The 15,955-nt window shown below is 45.2% G+C and overlaps 1 protein-coding gene across 1 annotated transcript; it reads left to right on the top strand.

Moving 5' to 3' along the window:
• Positions 1 to 1,509: 1,509 nt before the first annotated feature.
• Positions 1,510 to 15,542, top strand: LOC129851570 (transmembrane channel-like protein 7). The gene is made up of 16 exons (XM_055918180.1): positions 1,510 to 1,558; positions 4,402 to 4,645; positions 4,896 to 5,044; positions 6,182 to 6,316; positions 6,416 to 6,468; positions 6,912 to 7,051; positions 10,626 to 10,773; positions 11,348 to 11,515; positions 11,834 to 11,985; positions 12,310 to 12,379; positions 12,500 to 12,597; positions 12,933 to 13,119; positions 13,250 to 13,380; positions 13,845 to 14,000; positions 14,225 to 14,303; positions 14,907 to 15,542. Exons 1-16 carry the CDS (start codon positions 1,510 to 1,512, stop codon positions 15,117 to 15,119), a joined length of 2,172 nt encoding a protein of 723 aa, XP_055774155.1. The 3' UTR covers positions 15,120 to 15,542.
• The last annotated feature ends 413 nt before the right edge of the window (positions 15,543 to 15,955 follow it).

Genomic DNA, 15,955 nt, shown 5'->3' with positions numbered 1-15,955 from the left:
CACACAGCTATGCAGCCCATAACGACTGAAACAGAGCAGTACCTTCTCCTCCACACAGCTATGCAGCCCATAACGACTGAAACAGAGCAGTACCTTCTCCTCCACACAGCTATGCAGCCCATAACGACTGAAACAGAGCAGTACCTTCTCCTCCACACAGCTATGCAGCCCATAACGACTGAAACAGAGCAGTACCTTCTCCTCCACACAGCTATGCAGCCTATAACGACTGAAACAGAGCAGTACCTTCTCCTCCACACAGCTATGCAGTCCATAACGACTGAAACAGAGCAGTACCTTCTCCTCCACACAGCTATGCAGCCCATAATGGCTGAAACAGAGCAGTACCTTCTCCACGCAGCTATGCAGCCCATAATGACTGAAACAGAGCAGTACCTTCTCCTCCACACAGCTATGCAGTCCATAATGGCTGAAACAGAGCAGTACCTTCTCCACGCAGCTATGCAGCCCATAATGGCTGAAACAGAGCAGTACCTTCTCCTCCACACAGCTATGCAGCCCATAATGACTGAAAGAAGGTACTGCTCTGTTTCAGCCATTATGGGCTGCATAGCTGGGTGTTTTGCCCTACTCATAGGCAGGCCTGCAATCTGAAGGCCACATACAGTAATCCTATGTACGTGGCCGAGACTACCAAATATCACCATCTTGCATTTGCATCCCAGGCTGTCCAAGCCTGATATGAGGCGCTGGTATTTAAGGAGCTTTTCAGAAAAGTCCTGCTCGGTCTAATCTCTCCTGGATAGATTCTCATGGAGGAAATGACAAACTTTCACGAGTGAATTTGAGTTCTGGGTAACCAAGATTATGCTCCATGTAACAATCGAATGAGCAGCCCACTTCCAAAATCATCACCTCCCTCTGGCCTCCCCGCACAACGACAATATCTGGCTTATTCAGCATACAAGAAAACACATCATCAACACACACACACTCACACTCACACTCACACTCACACACACATAGACCAACTTACCTGCTCTGGACCCTCTCCATTCCGCTTCTCTTCGACCTAGTCCAGTCAGGTCTGTTAGCAGTGTGTATGTATGTAAGTGTGAATTTGTGTGTATGCGTGTGTGTGTGTCTTCGTTCTCAACAACAGACTCAATAACGCAACACCCATCTCTGTTTCCTGTCATGTGATTTCCTGAGACCTGAAGGCAGAAGCTGCAGCTTATCCACAGGTCTTAGATCAGTTCTAATGTAGTAACAAGTCAACCTATAGGGGAGGATGATGTATCTAAGGTAGAGAGGAGAGAGAAACACAGAGAGAGAGAGGGAGAGGAGGAAACAGAGAGGGGCTGATGCGAGGCTGATATTGGGTGGGGAGCGTGTGAATGTGTGTTTGAAGGGAGCTCTGAGTGAATGTGTGTACATCGTTTAGTGACGTTGTATGTGCGTGTGCGCATATGAGTGTGTGTGTGCGAGCATGTGTGTGTAAGATCAGGAAGCGGAACACAGTAGAGACCTAGAAGACCTTGAAGAAAGATGGAGGACAAAGAATGCAACACCGGTGGCTTCATGAGGCTCGTATCAGGTAAACGTGTGTGTGTGTGTGTGGGCCACTTCCATCTTTTATGTGCTATCAGTTGATAGAACTAACTATCTAGCTGTTTAACGTCAGTTGATAGAACTAACTATCTAGCTGTTTAACGTCAGTTGATAGAACTAACTATCTAGCTGTTTAACGTCAGTTGTATGAAGATTTCATTAAAGACATAGTGTGACACAGTCAAGCCACTGATATCTGGCTTTTATGACATTTGATTTTGAATTTATAATAAACAGACTACAATGGAACGGTTTGTTTGTTCTAATCAACAGCTGAATATGCAGCTTTAAACTTTCAGTTTTCAGAGATGTGTGCGTGTGTGTGTGTGTGTGTGTGTGTGTGTGTGTGTGTGTGTGTGTGTGTGTGTGTGTGTGTGTGTGTGTGTGTGTGTGTGTGTGTGTGTGTGTGTGTGAGTGTGTGTGTGTGTGTGTGTGTGTGTGTGTGTGTGAGAGAGAGAGAGAGAGAGAACCTTGTTTACTTCCTCTTGTTAGGCCAGTTGTTGTTTTGTTGGTTCGTTATTTAGATCAGCTCTGAAATTAGCATATAGAATGGAATTCTATCAAATAATATCACTTGCATCATTTTATTTATTTATTAATAACTTTTTTTCTGGTTGGAGGACTTGGTGGAAACATAAAAATTCAATACGTATAGTTATATAATATAGACTGAACAAAAATATAAACGCAACATGTTAATTAAGGTTTGGTCGCATTTTTCATGAGCTGAAATAAAAGTTCCATAATGCACAAAATGTTGTGCTCAAATTTGTTTACGTCCCTGTTAGTGAGCATTTCTCCTTTGCCAAGATAATCCATCCACCTGACAGGTCTGGCATATCAAGAAGCTGATTAAACAGCATGATCATTACACAGGTGCACCTTGTGCTGGGGTCAATAAAAGGCCACTCTAAATGTGCAGTTTTGTCATACAATGCAATAGATGTCTCAAGTTTTGAGGGAGTGTGCAATTGGCATTCTGACTGCAGGAATGTCCAACAGAGCTTTTGCCAGAGAATTTAATGTTAATTTCTCTATCATAAGCCACCTCCAACATAATTTTAGAGAATTTGGCAGTACATCCCAACCGGCCTCACAACCGCAGACCATGTGTAACCACGCCAGCCCAGGTCCTCCACATCTGGCTTCTTCACCTGCGAGATCGTCTCCATCCCTCTCTCTCTACCTCTTACTTCACCCTCACTCACTCTCGTCATCCCTTCATAGATGCTCTCCGCCCTCCTCCCTCTATCATCAACCTCTTATCCCCTCCATGGACAAGAGCTGTAACTCCATCCCTTCATAGATGCTCTCCTCCCTCCTCCCTCTATCATCAACCTCTTATCCCCTCCATGGACAAGAACTGTAGCTCCATCCTTCCGTAGATGAGTCTCTCTCCCCCTTGCTCATTCTGTTTCATTTTTATAACATTTTGGGGTACTTTTACCCCTTTTCCCCCCATTTTCATGGTATCCAATTGGTAGTTACAGTCTTGTCCCATCGCTGCAACTCCCGTACAGACTCGGGAGAGGCAAAGGTTGAGAGCCATGCGTCCTCCAAAACACGACCCTGCCAAGCCACACTGCTCCCTTAACCCGAAAGCCAGCCGCACCAATGTGTCGGAAGAAACACCGTACAACTGGCGACCCCAGTCAGCGTGCAAGCGCCCGGCCCGCCAAAAGGAGTCGCTGTAGCGCGATGGGACAAGGACATCCCGGCTGGCCAAACCCTCCCCTAACCTGGACGACGCTGGGCCAATTATGTACCGCTTCATGGGTCTCCCGGGCGCGGCCGGCTGCGACACAGCCTGGGATCAAACCCGGGTCTGTAGTGACGCCTCTAGCACAGCGATGCAGTGCCTTAGACCGATGAGCCACCCCTCCCTGCTCATTCTGTCTCACTCTATCCATCCCTCTCTCCATCTCTCTATCCATCATTTATTCATCATGTCATTTACAAAATAGCCTCCAACACTCTACTCAGCAAATTGAATGCAGTCTATCACAGTGCCATCCGTTTTGTCACCAAAGCCCCATATACTACCCATCATTGCGACCTGTGTGCTCTGGTTGGCTGGTCCTCGCTACATATTCATCGCCAAACCCACTGGCTCCAGGTCATCTATAAGCCTTTGCTAGGTAAAGCCCTGCCTTATCTCAGCTTACTGGTCACCATAGCAACACCCACCCGTAGCATGCGCTCCAGCAGGTATATTTCACTGGTCACCCCCAAAGCCAACACCTCCTTTGGCCGCCTTTCCTTCCAGTTCTCTGCTGCCGATGACTGGAACAAATTGCAAAAATCACTGAAGTTGGAGACTTATATCTCCCTCACTAACTTCAAGCATCGGCTGTCAGAGCAGCTTACGGTGTAGCTGTACACAGCCCATCTGTAAATAGCCCATCTACCACCTACCTTATCCCCATATTTGTTTTTATTTGTTTTCTGCTCTTTTGCACACCAGTATTTCTACTTGCACATCCTCATCTGCACATTTATCACTCCAGTGTTAATTGCTAAATTGTAATTACTTCACCAATATGGCCTATTTATTGCCTTACCTCCCTTATCTTACTTCATTTGCACACACTGTATACAGATTTTCTATTGGGTTATTGACTGTACGTTTGTTTATCCCATGTGCAACTCTGTGTTGTTGTTTTGTCGTACTACTTTGCTTTATCTTGGCCAGGTCGCAGTTGTAAATGAGAACTTGTTCTCAACTGGCCTACCTGGTTAAATAAAGGTGTTATAAATAAATAAAAATAAAATATCTCTCCATCCCTCTCTCCATTCCTCTCTCCATTCCTCTCTCCATCCCCCCAATAGAGGAGAGCTGTAGCTCCACTGTGACAGACGAGTTGTGTGTCAACTACCAGACTGAGATCTTCAACCAGCTCCCCAGCTCTCTGGCCCGACGACGGACCCACCATCACCACCAGGACAGGGGGACCACAGAGACATCGCACCCAGTAGAGAAGCACCCTGGACTGGCAGGAGAAGCCAGAGACAGGGCCCTTACTCAGCCGATCAGGAGCCTGCCGGTCTGTATGCAGAGGAAGAGAGAGGCAAGGTGAGGGATCGAGAGGTTGTTTCACACACACATACAAATATTCACCAAACTGTTGCAAGAATAAGGGTCACGGAGGCAGTGTTGCAAGTTGCTTTGCCATTCTCTGTTTCAGTGTTTATGTTATCATAAGGTAGAGTGAGAGAGTTGGGTGTGTGTGGATATGGATGTGTGTGACGCAGCTGTATAATGATACAAGATATAAGATTTTTTTAAATACTTGCTTGTAAGAGGTGTGTCATCTGTCAATCAGGGACCTGAGGCACCTGCAGACGCGTACTGTTGGCCGATGGGAGTCATGGAAGCGGAACCAGAGCATAAACAGGAAGAGGCTCGGGGAGCAGGTGGGCGAGGCAATGTCAAGGCTTTTGCCATGGAGCAGCACCTTCCACACCATTGAAGGTGAGAGGGATTGAGAGTGGGAGTGGGAGTGCGTGTGTGTGTGTGTGTTGCCCAACCCCACCTCAAACTTGTATATCAAACAGACCATTTAAAAAATGCTTGCTATTTCCTCATAAAACATGATGTTATCTCCCTGAGGACGATGAGCTGGCCAATCAGCGGTCTACTTGCATGAATAATTGTTTTATGACCAGTATACGCCCACACCATTCAGACACAGAAAATCTGCTTTTTAACACACATAATTACCTTGTTTGGGAAGGACAACTATTTCACTCATATTGTAAGTAATTATAGGTCATATTTCACAGAAATGTGGAAACACTGGACAGTTACTTTACGGCGTGTAAATACTGAGGCACATTCAGCATGGCACAACGTTTTGAAGTGTTCAGAAAGAAATATGTTACGTAGAACTAACATGCAACGTTGGACAGCGTTTGGCATCTGAACACTCCAAAACGTTGTGCCATGTGTGGGCGTATACCGGTAATATATACCTGCTTCACCACCACCACCTGTCTCTCTCTCCCCTCCAGGTAGATTCGGTGTAGGCGTATATCGGTAATATATACCTGCTTCACCACCACCACCTGTCTCTCACTCCCCTCCAGGTAGATTCGGTGTAGGCGTATATCGGTAATATATACCTGCTTCACCACCACCACCTGTCTCTCTCTCCCCTCCAGGTAGATTCGGTGTAGGAGTATACCGGTAATATATACCTGCTTCACCACCACCACCTGTCTCTCTCCCCTCCAGGTAGATTCGGTGTAGGCGTATACCGGTAATATATACCTGCTTCACCACCACCACCTGTCTCTCTCTCCCCTCCAGGTAGATTCGGTGTAGGAGTATACCGGTAATATATACCTGCTTCACCACCACCACCTGTCTCTCTCTCCCCTCCAGGTAGATTCGGTGTAGGCGTATACCGGTAATATATACCTGCTTCACCACCACCACCTGTCTCTCTCTCCCCTCCAGGTAGATTCGGTGTAGGCGTATACCGGTAATATATACCTGCTTCACCACCACCACCTGTCTCTCTCTCCCCTCCAGGTAGATTCGGTGTAGGCGTATACCGGTAATATATACCTGCTTCACCACCACCACCTGTCTCTCTCTCCCCTCCAGGTAGATTCGGTGTAGGCGTGAAGGCTTATTTTGTCTTCCTGAGATATTTGCTTTACCTGAACCTGCTCCTGTGTCTGGTCATCGGAGGGACTATACTCACACCCACAGTAGTCTATGACAGCGATGGTGACAGAGGTGTGTGGGTAATATATTCTTATAACGTGCCGGATGTATGCGTTGTTGTGGCAAAATGTCATATACTTAGTTGACAGTTGCTCTGTGATGTGGTTGCAGGACTACTGAGGTTTGAGGGCAATGACTCGGTTTTGGACTTCTTCGTTGGTTCGGTGAGTGTGTGTGTGTGTGTCTGTGTATTTGTGTACAGCAGTGGAGGCTGCTGAGGGGAGGATGGCTCAAGCATTTCGCTACACTTGCATTAGCATCTGCTAACCATGTGTATGTGACAAATAAAATAAGATATAGATTTTTGGGGATTTTTTTATTTTTCCATGGTAATGGCTGGAACGGAGTAAATGGAATGGCATGAAACCATGTGTTTGATGTATTTGATACTAGTTCTGCTCCAGTCATTACCATGACACCATGTGTTTGATGTATTTGATACCATTCCATCTTTCACTCCAGTCATTACCACGAGCCTGTCATCCCCAATTAAGGTGCCACCAACCTCCTGTGGAGTACAGTGTGTGTGATTTAACCCTCTTTCTCCCTCTCTCTCCTCTCTCTTCCTCTTGATCACCCTCCTTCCTCTCTTCCCTCCCTCCTCCAGGGTTTTCTAGAACGTTCTCCAGTATTCTATGGGTTCTATGCACGTAGTTCTCTAGACCTGCTGTGTCTGAACACGCCCCTCCTCTTCCTCCTCGGAACCCTCACCGTCCTCATCCTCAGTCTGGTCATGGTGGTCCGCAGGTCAGACACACACACACATATGTTGTTTTACTATCCTTGTGGGAACCAAACAATTGATTCCCATTCAAAATCCTATTTTCCCTGACCTCTAACCTAATCCTTAACCCTAACAGTAACCCTAACCTTAACCATAAACCCTTAACCCTAACCATAACCCATAATTCCACTAACGGTCCATATGTAGCCAAACGTAGCTGCTGCTCATGTTGGTAACTGTACTGATGGCGCAAAAGCCATGACACGGAGATATAGTGGAGTGGTAACGCACGTGCAAGCAGTTGCTCCCGATGCCACTTGGGTACACTGCAGCATCCACCGAGAGGCTCTTGCTGCCAAGGGAATGCCTGACAGCTTGAAAGACGTTTTGGACACTACAGTGAAAATGGTTACATTTGTTAATTAATAAATCCTCTTATGGATCTCTACAGATCGGTGTCCCACCCACGGGACGGTTGAGCTAATGTGCGCTAATGCGATTAGCATGAGGTTGTAAGTAGCAAGAAAAAAATCCAGGACATAGACATATCTGATATTGGCAGAAAGCTTACATTCTTGTTAATCTAATTGCAATGTCCAATTTACAGTAGCTATTACATTGAAAGAAAACCATGCTATTGTTTGAGGAGAGTGCACAGTTATGAACTTGAAAAGTTATTAATATTCCAATTAGGCACATTTGTGCAGTCTTGATACAACATTTTGAACAAAAATTCAATGGTTCATTGGATCAGTCTAAAACTTTGCACATACACTGCTGCCATCTAGTGGCCATAATCTAAATTGCACCTGGGCAGGAATAATACATTATGGCCTTTCTCTTGCATTTCAAAGATGATGGTACAAAAAAATTAGTTTTTTTTCTTTGTATTATCTTTTACCAGAGCTAATGTGTTATATTCTCCTACATTAATTTCACATTTCCACAAACTTCAAAGTGTTTCCTTTCAAATGGTATCAATAATATGCATATCCTTGCTTCAGGTCCTGAGCTACAGGCAGTTAGATTTGGGTATGTCATTGGGCCCCTGAACTCTCGTATTTTCTGCATTATGCAATGAAATGGGCAGCGACCATGTAACGCTTTTACAACATACAGAAGTGAGCTGGTTATCAAGGGGCAAAATATTGACACGTTTTTTTGAATTGAGAGACGAGTTTAAAGTTTTCTTTACTGATCATATTTTTCACTTGACTGACCGCTTGCATGATTAAGAGTTTCTCAAAAGACTGACCTATCTGGGTTAGGGATGGGCGGTATACCGTTTTTTGTGTTATATCGGTATTGATGCACAGACCGGTTTGGGTTTTTACTTTACCTTCTATACCGGTATTTGAATGTTTGGTTAGTTAAATGTGATACGCAGTGTGCAATGTCAAATTTTTATAGTTTACTTCGCTACTTAAGTAATCTCTCTCCACTCTCTCTATGCTGCTTTCCACACAATCCTAGCCACGCCCCCTGTCACTCAAGGAGCGCATTTGATGTTCCTCTACCACGAGACACTTGCGTTCTGTCTGGATGGTCAATGCAAGCAAACGCAACACTGTTGCTGACAACGATGCAGTTGTCACTTTGCTTCTTAATATACATCTACTAGAATTATATAATTACACTATTAGCTTGTGTTTCTTACATCTGCAAACAGCTAGTTTGTCTTTTCTTAGCATGTTGTTCATAAATCTTGTTAGCCGCTAATGCTAATCGCTAGCTAGCTAATAAATGTACTGAGTAAGAACAAGTGTAATTTGCTATACGGCCTGATAATACCAGTGATTGTGTAGACCTAAATCAGGATGTTGTTTGTGCAACAGTGTCTTCTAAATTAAAGAGGGAAACGCAAAGCAAGAATATGTTAGCTACATGAAGTAGCTACATGAAGTAGCTAAGAGAAAATATTCAATGTATCTAAAGATGAAACGCCTATCAACACATTAGTTCTTACCCTGTCACAATAACTCCTCCCTGGCATTTTAGTTCGTTGTTATGTCAAACAACACTATTAAAAGTGCCCACTATTATATTCTAACTATATAATTAGAATAGACATTATATTCCCATGATTCCAACAGTTAACCCAAGTGTTTTGCTCTAAATCCCAAGTCAAATTGCAACATTTGGTTAAAAATAAAGCCCAGATTACTTGCCCATCTTGTGCAGCCCTACGTGGCAGTGTGGAAATGATCTCAAATGTAGAAATTGATCAAAATGATGACTTTTGGGGGGTTGAAGTTGAATTGAACAGTATGAAGCAATCAGAATGGAGAAAGACCCATTGAAATCACTTAGAATGTATGCTTTGCCACCCTAGGGTCACGCACTACTCATAAGCAAATTTAGAACTTTTATTATTAAAAAACATAAAATACTGTCATACCGTCAATAAAAAAAAAAAAATACTGTGATATATTTTGGCCATATCGCCCAGCCCTAATCTGGGTATTGTTTTTTCTCGCTTGAATGGTCTGAATCTAGGATTACAGGGACTCTCCGCAACTATATTCAATGTGCGGGACAAAATTGAGGCTATGATTAAGAAGTTGGAGCTCTTCTCTGTCTGCATTAACAAGGAAAACACACAGATCTTTCCATCATTGTATGATTATTTTGTGTGCAATTGAACTCAAGCTTGGACAATGTCAAATGTGATATAGCGAAGCACCTGAGTGAGTTGGGTGCACAATTACTCAGGTACTTTCCCGAAACGGATGACACAAACAACAGGATTCCTTATCCCTTTACACCCTGCCTCCAGTCCACTTACCGATATCTGAACAACAGCCTCATCGAAATTGCAAATTGAATTTAATCAGAACCCACTGACAGATTTCTGGATTGGGCTGCGCTCAGAGTATCCTGCCTTGACAAATCGCTTTGTAAAGACACTGATGCCCTTTGCAACCACGTACCTATGTGAGAGTGGATTCTCGGCCCTCACTAGCATGAAAACTAAATACAGGCACAGACTGTGTGGAAAATGATATAAGACTGAGACTCTCCAATACAACCCATCATTGCAGAGTTATGTGCATCCTTTCAAGCACATCCTTCTCATTAACCTGTGGTGAGTTATTCACAATTTTCGATTAATTAAACAATAAGGTTTTATATGTAAAATGTTTAAATAAGGATCAAAATGATTGATTATAATTATTTGTGCCTTGGTCCTATAAGAGCTCTATGTCACTTCCCACGAGCCGGGTTGTGACAAACTCAGACTCACTCTTATGTTTAATAAATGTATCGTACAGTGTGTGTGTGGCAGGCTTACAATGATGGCAAAAAACATTTGAGAGTGTGCTGACCCTGGTGCTAGAGGGGGTACACCTGGAGGTTGAATGTTTGAAGGGGTACGGGACTATACAAAGTTTGGGAACCACTGCTTTAGCGCATGCCTAAACCAATCCAATGCTTTTACATTTGTAGGGAGTAGTGAACGAGTACACACTTCAGGAAGGAGAGATTATTGGGACGTAGCTAAGGATACGCTGTTAAAGATGTGTCCACAGTTACTGGCCAAAGTTGTAATATCTGCTTTATTAAAAACAATAACAATGTATCACCTCTTTTAAACAGGACGGTTGTAGGCTACAAGCACACGTGGTTGCTAGGCAACCACTACCACATCCACATGAGCTACAAGGTGTTCTGTGGGTGGGACTTCTGTATCCATGACCCCGAGGCCGCCGCCCTCAAACTCAGCTTCATCAGGAACGAACTGAAGGTTAGGCATGGAAGTCTGTCTGCCCTTTTCAACTAACTCTCTCTCTCTCTCTCCATTATGATTGTTCTGCATTCGTTCCTCTGTCTCTCTCTCGTTCAAAAAGTGAGTTCACACAGAGCATCTCTTTCTTTCAGTTGTGCAATGGTCGGGGCTGGCAACTCTTTAATTTACAATACCTACAAAGGTTCTTCCTTTTCATTCTCTCTCCTTCTTTACCTTTATATTTGACACTCGTTCTCCTTTCTGTTCTATTCCTTTCTCTTTGCCCTCCCTCCCTCCCTCCCTCCCTCCCTCCCTCCCTCCCTCCCTCCCTCCCTCCCTCCCTCCCTCCCTCCCTCTACCTGTCCTTCTCCATCTCCCCCTCCCTCCCTCTCCCACTCCCTCTCCCTCTCCCTCTCCCTGTCCCTGTCCCTGTCCCTGTCCCTGTCCCTGTCCCTGTCCCTGTCCCTGTCCCTGTCCCTGTCCCTGTCCCTGTCCCTGTCCCTGTCCCTCTCCCCCTCCCTCTACCTGTCCTTCTCCATCTCCCCCTCCCCCTCCCTCTCCCTCTCCCTCTCCCTCTCCTCTCCCTCCCCAGTTATACTTAGAAGAGGAGAGGTTCCAGCAGCGTGAGGCCAGGAGGACGTTGGGTCAATGGGCACACCTCTACTCCCTGAGAGGGCTGCTCCACTTCCTGGTCCTGGTTCTACTGGGCGGAGCCTTCTGTCTCATCTACTATGCCACCATGGCCTCACAGGCTGAGAGGGTATGTGTGTATTAGTTAGTTATAGATTTAACCAGGCTGAGAGGGTATGTGTGTATTAGTTAGTTATAGATTTAACCAGGCTGAGAGGGTATGTGTGTATTAGTTAGTTATAGATTTAACCAGGCTGAGAGGGTATGTGTGTATTAGTTAGTTATAGATTTAACCAGGCTGAGAGGGTATGTGTGTATTAGTTAGTTATAGATTTAACCAGGCCTCCCTCCCTCCTGCTCATCCTCCCACCCCCTCCCCGTCTCTCTCCCCGTCCCCGTCCCCGTCTACCTCCCCCTCCCCCTCCCCGTCTCTCTCCCCCTCTCTCAGAGTGGAGACTATTTGATCCTCCGGGTGCTTCTCCATTACCTTCCTCCCGTCGTCATCACCCTGGTCAACTTCTTCCTGCCTCACGTCTTCCGCCATATCGCTTTCTTAGAGGATTACTCCATCACCACCCAGGTCAATGCTACCCTCGTCAGGTAGGAGCATAAATGTCCAATCTTTATTGGTACACCATATCATCGTCCTCATCATCAACATCATCATCATCAATACAAAAATATTGATAACCACTGAAGTTCTCTCTTCATCATCTTAATTCTTCAACTTTCTCCTTCTCCTCTTCCTCCTCCTCCTGCTCTTCCTCTTCTTCCTCCTCCTCCTCCTCCTATTCCTCCTCCTCCTGCTCCTCCTCCTCCTCTTCCTGCTCCTCCTCCTCTTCCTGCTCCTCCTCCTCCTGCTCCTCCTCCTGCTCCTCCTCATCCTGCTCCTCCTGCTCCTCCTCCTCCTCTTCCTGCTCCCAGGAGTATCTTCCTGAAGTTGGCCAGTCTGGGGATGTATCTCTTCTTCCTCTTCAAAAACAGCCAACAGGAAGTGAGTCATAATGACTAACCATTGTTGACAACAGCAGATCATATTGACATATTGACAGACCTTTGGCACTAAATGGACTTTATCTACACTAAATGGACTTCATACTCTATGTGTCCTCAGTGTTGGGAGAATCAGTTTGGTAAAGAGATGTACAAGCTCTCTGTGTTCGATTTCCTCGCCTGTTTCTGCAACACCTTCTTCATCGCCTATCCTAGAAAGTAAGTTAGTATTCTGCTTTCTGAAGGAATATTTCTGATGAAAACTTATTTTGCCCAATGGAACAGAGCACTTGTGGAACCCTCGCTTTCACCTGTCCAATCATCTCTGATCAGTTCATACTGTAGACAATGTTGGGGGTTGTTCACCAACTGGGACTTGAAGCCGGGTCCAGCAACTGTCAACTCAACAACTTAGCTGTCGCATCAAGGGATCCAAACTTCTTGACAAGGTTGCCAGGTGTTGGGTTGCTACAATACTTTAACTATGTAACGTGTGTTTTGGATGTTTTCTAGCAGTATCCTTCATCTTGTCATCCCTTCATCCCTCCTCGCAGGTGGTTGGTGGACAGGTACCCATCGTCTTGGCTGGCGCGGTTGTCGGGGAAACAGCATTTCCTGATCCCGTTCAATGTTCTAGACCTGGTGTACAGTCAGACGGTCACCTGGGTAGGACTGTTCTACTGTCCCATGCTGCCATTTATAGAGACAGTCAAACTGACGGCCATCTTTTACATCAAGAAGGTGAGTGTTGTTGTTATTTACATAACTCTTTCTCTCAACAAACATCTCTCACTGTTTCATTTCTCACTTCTGCCTTGCTCTCTCTCCCTCCCTTTCTCTCCCCCCCCCACCCCCCCCCACTCCCTCCCAGTTGACAGTTCTCCAGTGCTGTGTTCCGGCCCAGAGAATGTTCCGTGCCTCCAGTTCTTCAGTTCTGTTCCACTTCATGTTACTACTGGGTCTCATCATGGCAGTCATCACCCTCGGAAGTAACCTACACCAGTAAGACCTCCCTCCTCTCTTTCTCTTCTCTTTCACTCCTGTTTCACTCCTGTTTCACTCTACTAGAATCACCCTCCAACAGTAAGACCTCCCTCCTCTCTTTCTCTTCTCTTTCACTCCTGTTTCACTCTACTAGAATCACCCTCCAACAGTAAGACCTCCCTCCTCTCTTTCTCTTCTCTTTCACTCCTGTTTCACTCCTGTTTCACTCTACTAGAATCACCCTCCAACAGTAAGACCTCCCTCCTCTCTTTCTCTTCTCTTTCACTCCTGTTTCACCTCTGTTTCACTCCTGTTTCACTCTACTAGAATCACCCTCCAACAGTAATTATGAAAGAAATGGAAACAGATCATAAATGACTCCTCTGGTTCCTTGAGTCTGATTCCTCTCAAGGTTTCTTCCTATCCGCAAAGCACTGTACTTGTTCTCTCCTCTATTTCCCCCTTGCCCCCCCCCTCCCCAGGTTCGAACCTTCCTCCAGCTGTGGGCCGTTCGTGGGCAGCGCTACAGTGTTTAATGTAACAGCTGTGTGTGTGGATAGTCTACCAGGACCGGCCCAGTCCACCCTGAGATACCTGTCCTCAGAGGCCTTCGTTCTGCCGCTGATACTGGCGCAGATGTAGGTGATATAGATCATATACACATACACACACACATACACACACACCGGCCTGCCACCCACTGCTACTGGCTCAGAGGTGCAATAGGTGAAATAGAACCTGACTCCTCTCATAGATACTGTTTCTTACAGATCATAGAAATAGAATGAATAGAACATGACACGTTCTTGTTGCCATGGATGTAAATGTTACAGATCGTATATCATCTTACCATTTTCCCCAGTGTTGTCCTGACCTCCTTTGAGTCGCGGAGGAGAGCCAATGGAAAAGCCATCGAGAGACTGAAGGACATGCTGGTGATGGTAGGTTACCTACTGATAACAGTATTAGTTAAGCCTAACCCAGCTGCTGAAGATAGGTTTGTGTCTTCATAGTAAGAAAGTTCAAATAGTGCAATACATTCATTCTCTCTTTCTCTCTCTCTCTCTTTCTCTCTCTCTGTCTCTCTCTCTCTTTCTCTGTCTGTCTGTCTGTCTCTCTTTCTCTCTCTCTCTCTGTCTGTCTGTCTGTCTGTCTGTCTGTCTGTCTGTCTGTCTGTCTGTCTGTCTGTCTGTCTGTCTGTCTGTCTGTCTGTCTGTCTGTCTGTCTGTCTGTCTGTCTGTCTGTCTCTCTCTGTCTGTCTCTCTTTCTCTCTCTGTCTCTCTTTCTCTCTCTCTGTCTCTCTTTCTCTCTCTCTGTCTCTCTTTCTCTCTCTCTCTCTTTTTTTCTCTCTCTCTCTCTCTCTCTCTCTCTCTCTCTTTTTCTCTTTCTCTCTCTCTCTCATTCATTCTCTCTCTCTCTCTTTCTCTGTCTCTCTCTTTCTCTGTCTCTCTCTCTTTCTCTCTCTGTCTCTCTCTCTCTCTCTTTCTTTCTCTCTCTGTCTCTCTCTCTCTCTCTCTCTTTCTTTCTCTGTTTTGCTCCCCCAGAGCACCTCAGATAAGCATTTTCTGCTGAAGCAGCACACTCTCTCACTCAGACGCAGGAAGAAAACCTTCAAGGCCCCCACCACTGTTTCAGGCACTAGAGAGGGCAGCCCTACCACCATGAAAGACCCCTCAGCAGGCATCGGAGAGGGCAGCCATATCGCTCAACTGAAGGACCCCTCTGCACAGCCTACAGGCGATGACAGCCCATCATAAAGATAGATAGAGGACTCTAGTGCCCAAAAGCCAGTTTTAGCATGTGCAGCGACATTCGGGACTTTCACCATTCTGAAGTAGTCAACTGAGTGGAACTACCTATGGTATAAGGAAGTATCACATGATTCCATCCAGGTCATCAGGAGGGTTCAACCAAAGAATTATACTCGTGAGGAAACATTCCATAACTGCAGGTAGCTGTAAATTGACAACCTTGGCTTTATACCTGTTCAAACGACACACTCTAGGTGGCAGTATGCACCCTTTCAGTTTGTTTACCAACTCATAGAAGTAGTAGAAGAAGAAAATTAACTACTTCGAAATGAAGATTGCCTCAATGGCGCTTCCCATGCTCCCACAGACGCCCTATTGTGACAGATACAATGTTGTGTTCTCTAACTATCTCTATGCAGCCCATAGAGTTAGAAACCCACCACCTATCATTGTGCCAAATGCACCCTCTATCCAACTCTATGGAGCAGACATAGCCAAATGGCACCCTATTCCATATTTAGCGCACAAAAGTAGTAGTAGATGTGACCTTTGAGCTTTTTGTCACTCCCTAACATTCAGGGTTTATTGCTCTGGGCTGTACCTAAATGTCATATACAATATTAAGAATAACAAGAGTAAAGTTACAGTACTAGTGTTACTGTACTGATGTGTTTAGTAGCTGTGATGAGGTTGTGAAAGCTTAACTCTCAGGTATGTTGTATCATTGGGGATGATGTTGCTATATAGGCTGTACCTGTAAACAGTGTTAAGGACAGAGTACTACTAATGTGTACTGTTAGAATTCTGATGTGTTTAATGGTTTTAAATATACATGTAAAAGC

Source organism: Salvelinus fontinalis, chromosome 3, assembly GCF_029448725.1.
Source record: "Salvelinus fontinalis isolate EN_2023a chromosome 3, ASM2944872v1, whole genome shotgun sequence".
NCBI lineage: Eukaryota > Metazoa > Chordata > Actinopteri > Salmoniformes > Salmonidae > Salvelinus > Salvelinus fontinalis.
The sequence above is the reverse complement of the archived record's forward strand: the minus strand, read 5'-3'. Positions and strand labels throughout refer to the sequence as shown.

Excerpts from the sequence above, each read along its gene's own strand:
- LOC129851570 (XM_055918180.1), top strand. The coding sequence starts at position 1,510 with ATGGAGGACAAAGAATGCAACACCGGTGGCTTCATGAGGCTCGTATCA. Across the intron at positions 11,516-11,833 it reads TGGCCTCACAGGCTGAGAGG|AGTGGAGACTATTTGATCCT; the intron begins GTATGTGTGTAT and ends CCCCTCTCTCAG. Across the intron at positions 13,120-13,249 it reads CCATCTTTTACATCAAGAAG|TTGACAGTTCTCCAGTGCTG; the intron begins GTGAGTGTTGTT and ends ACTCCCTCCCAG.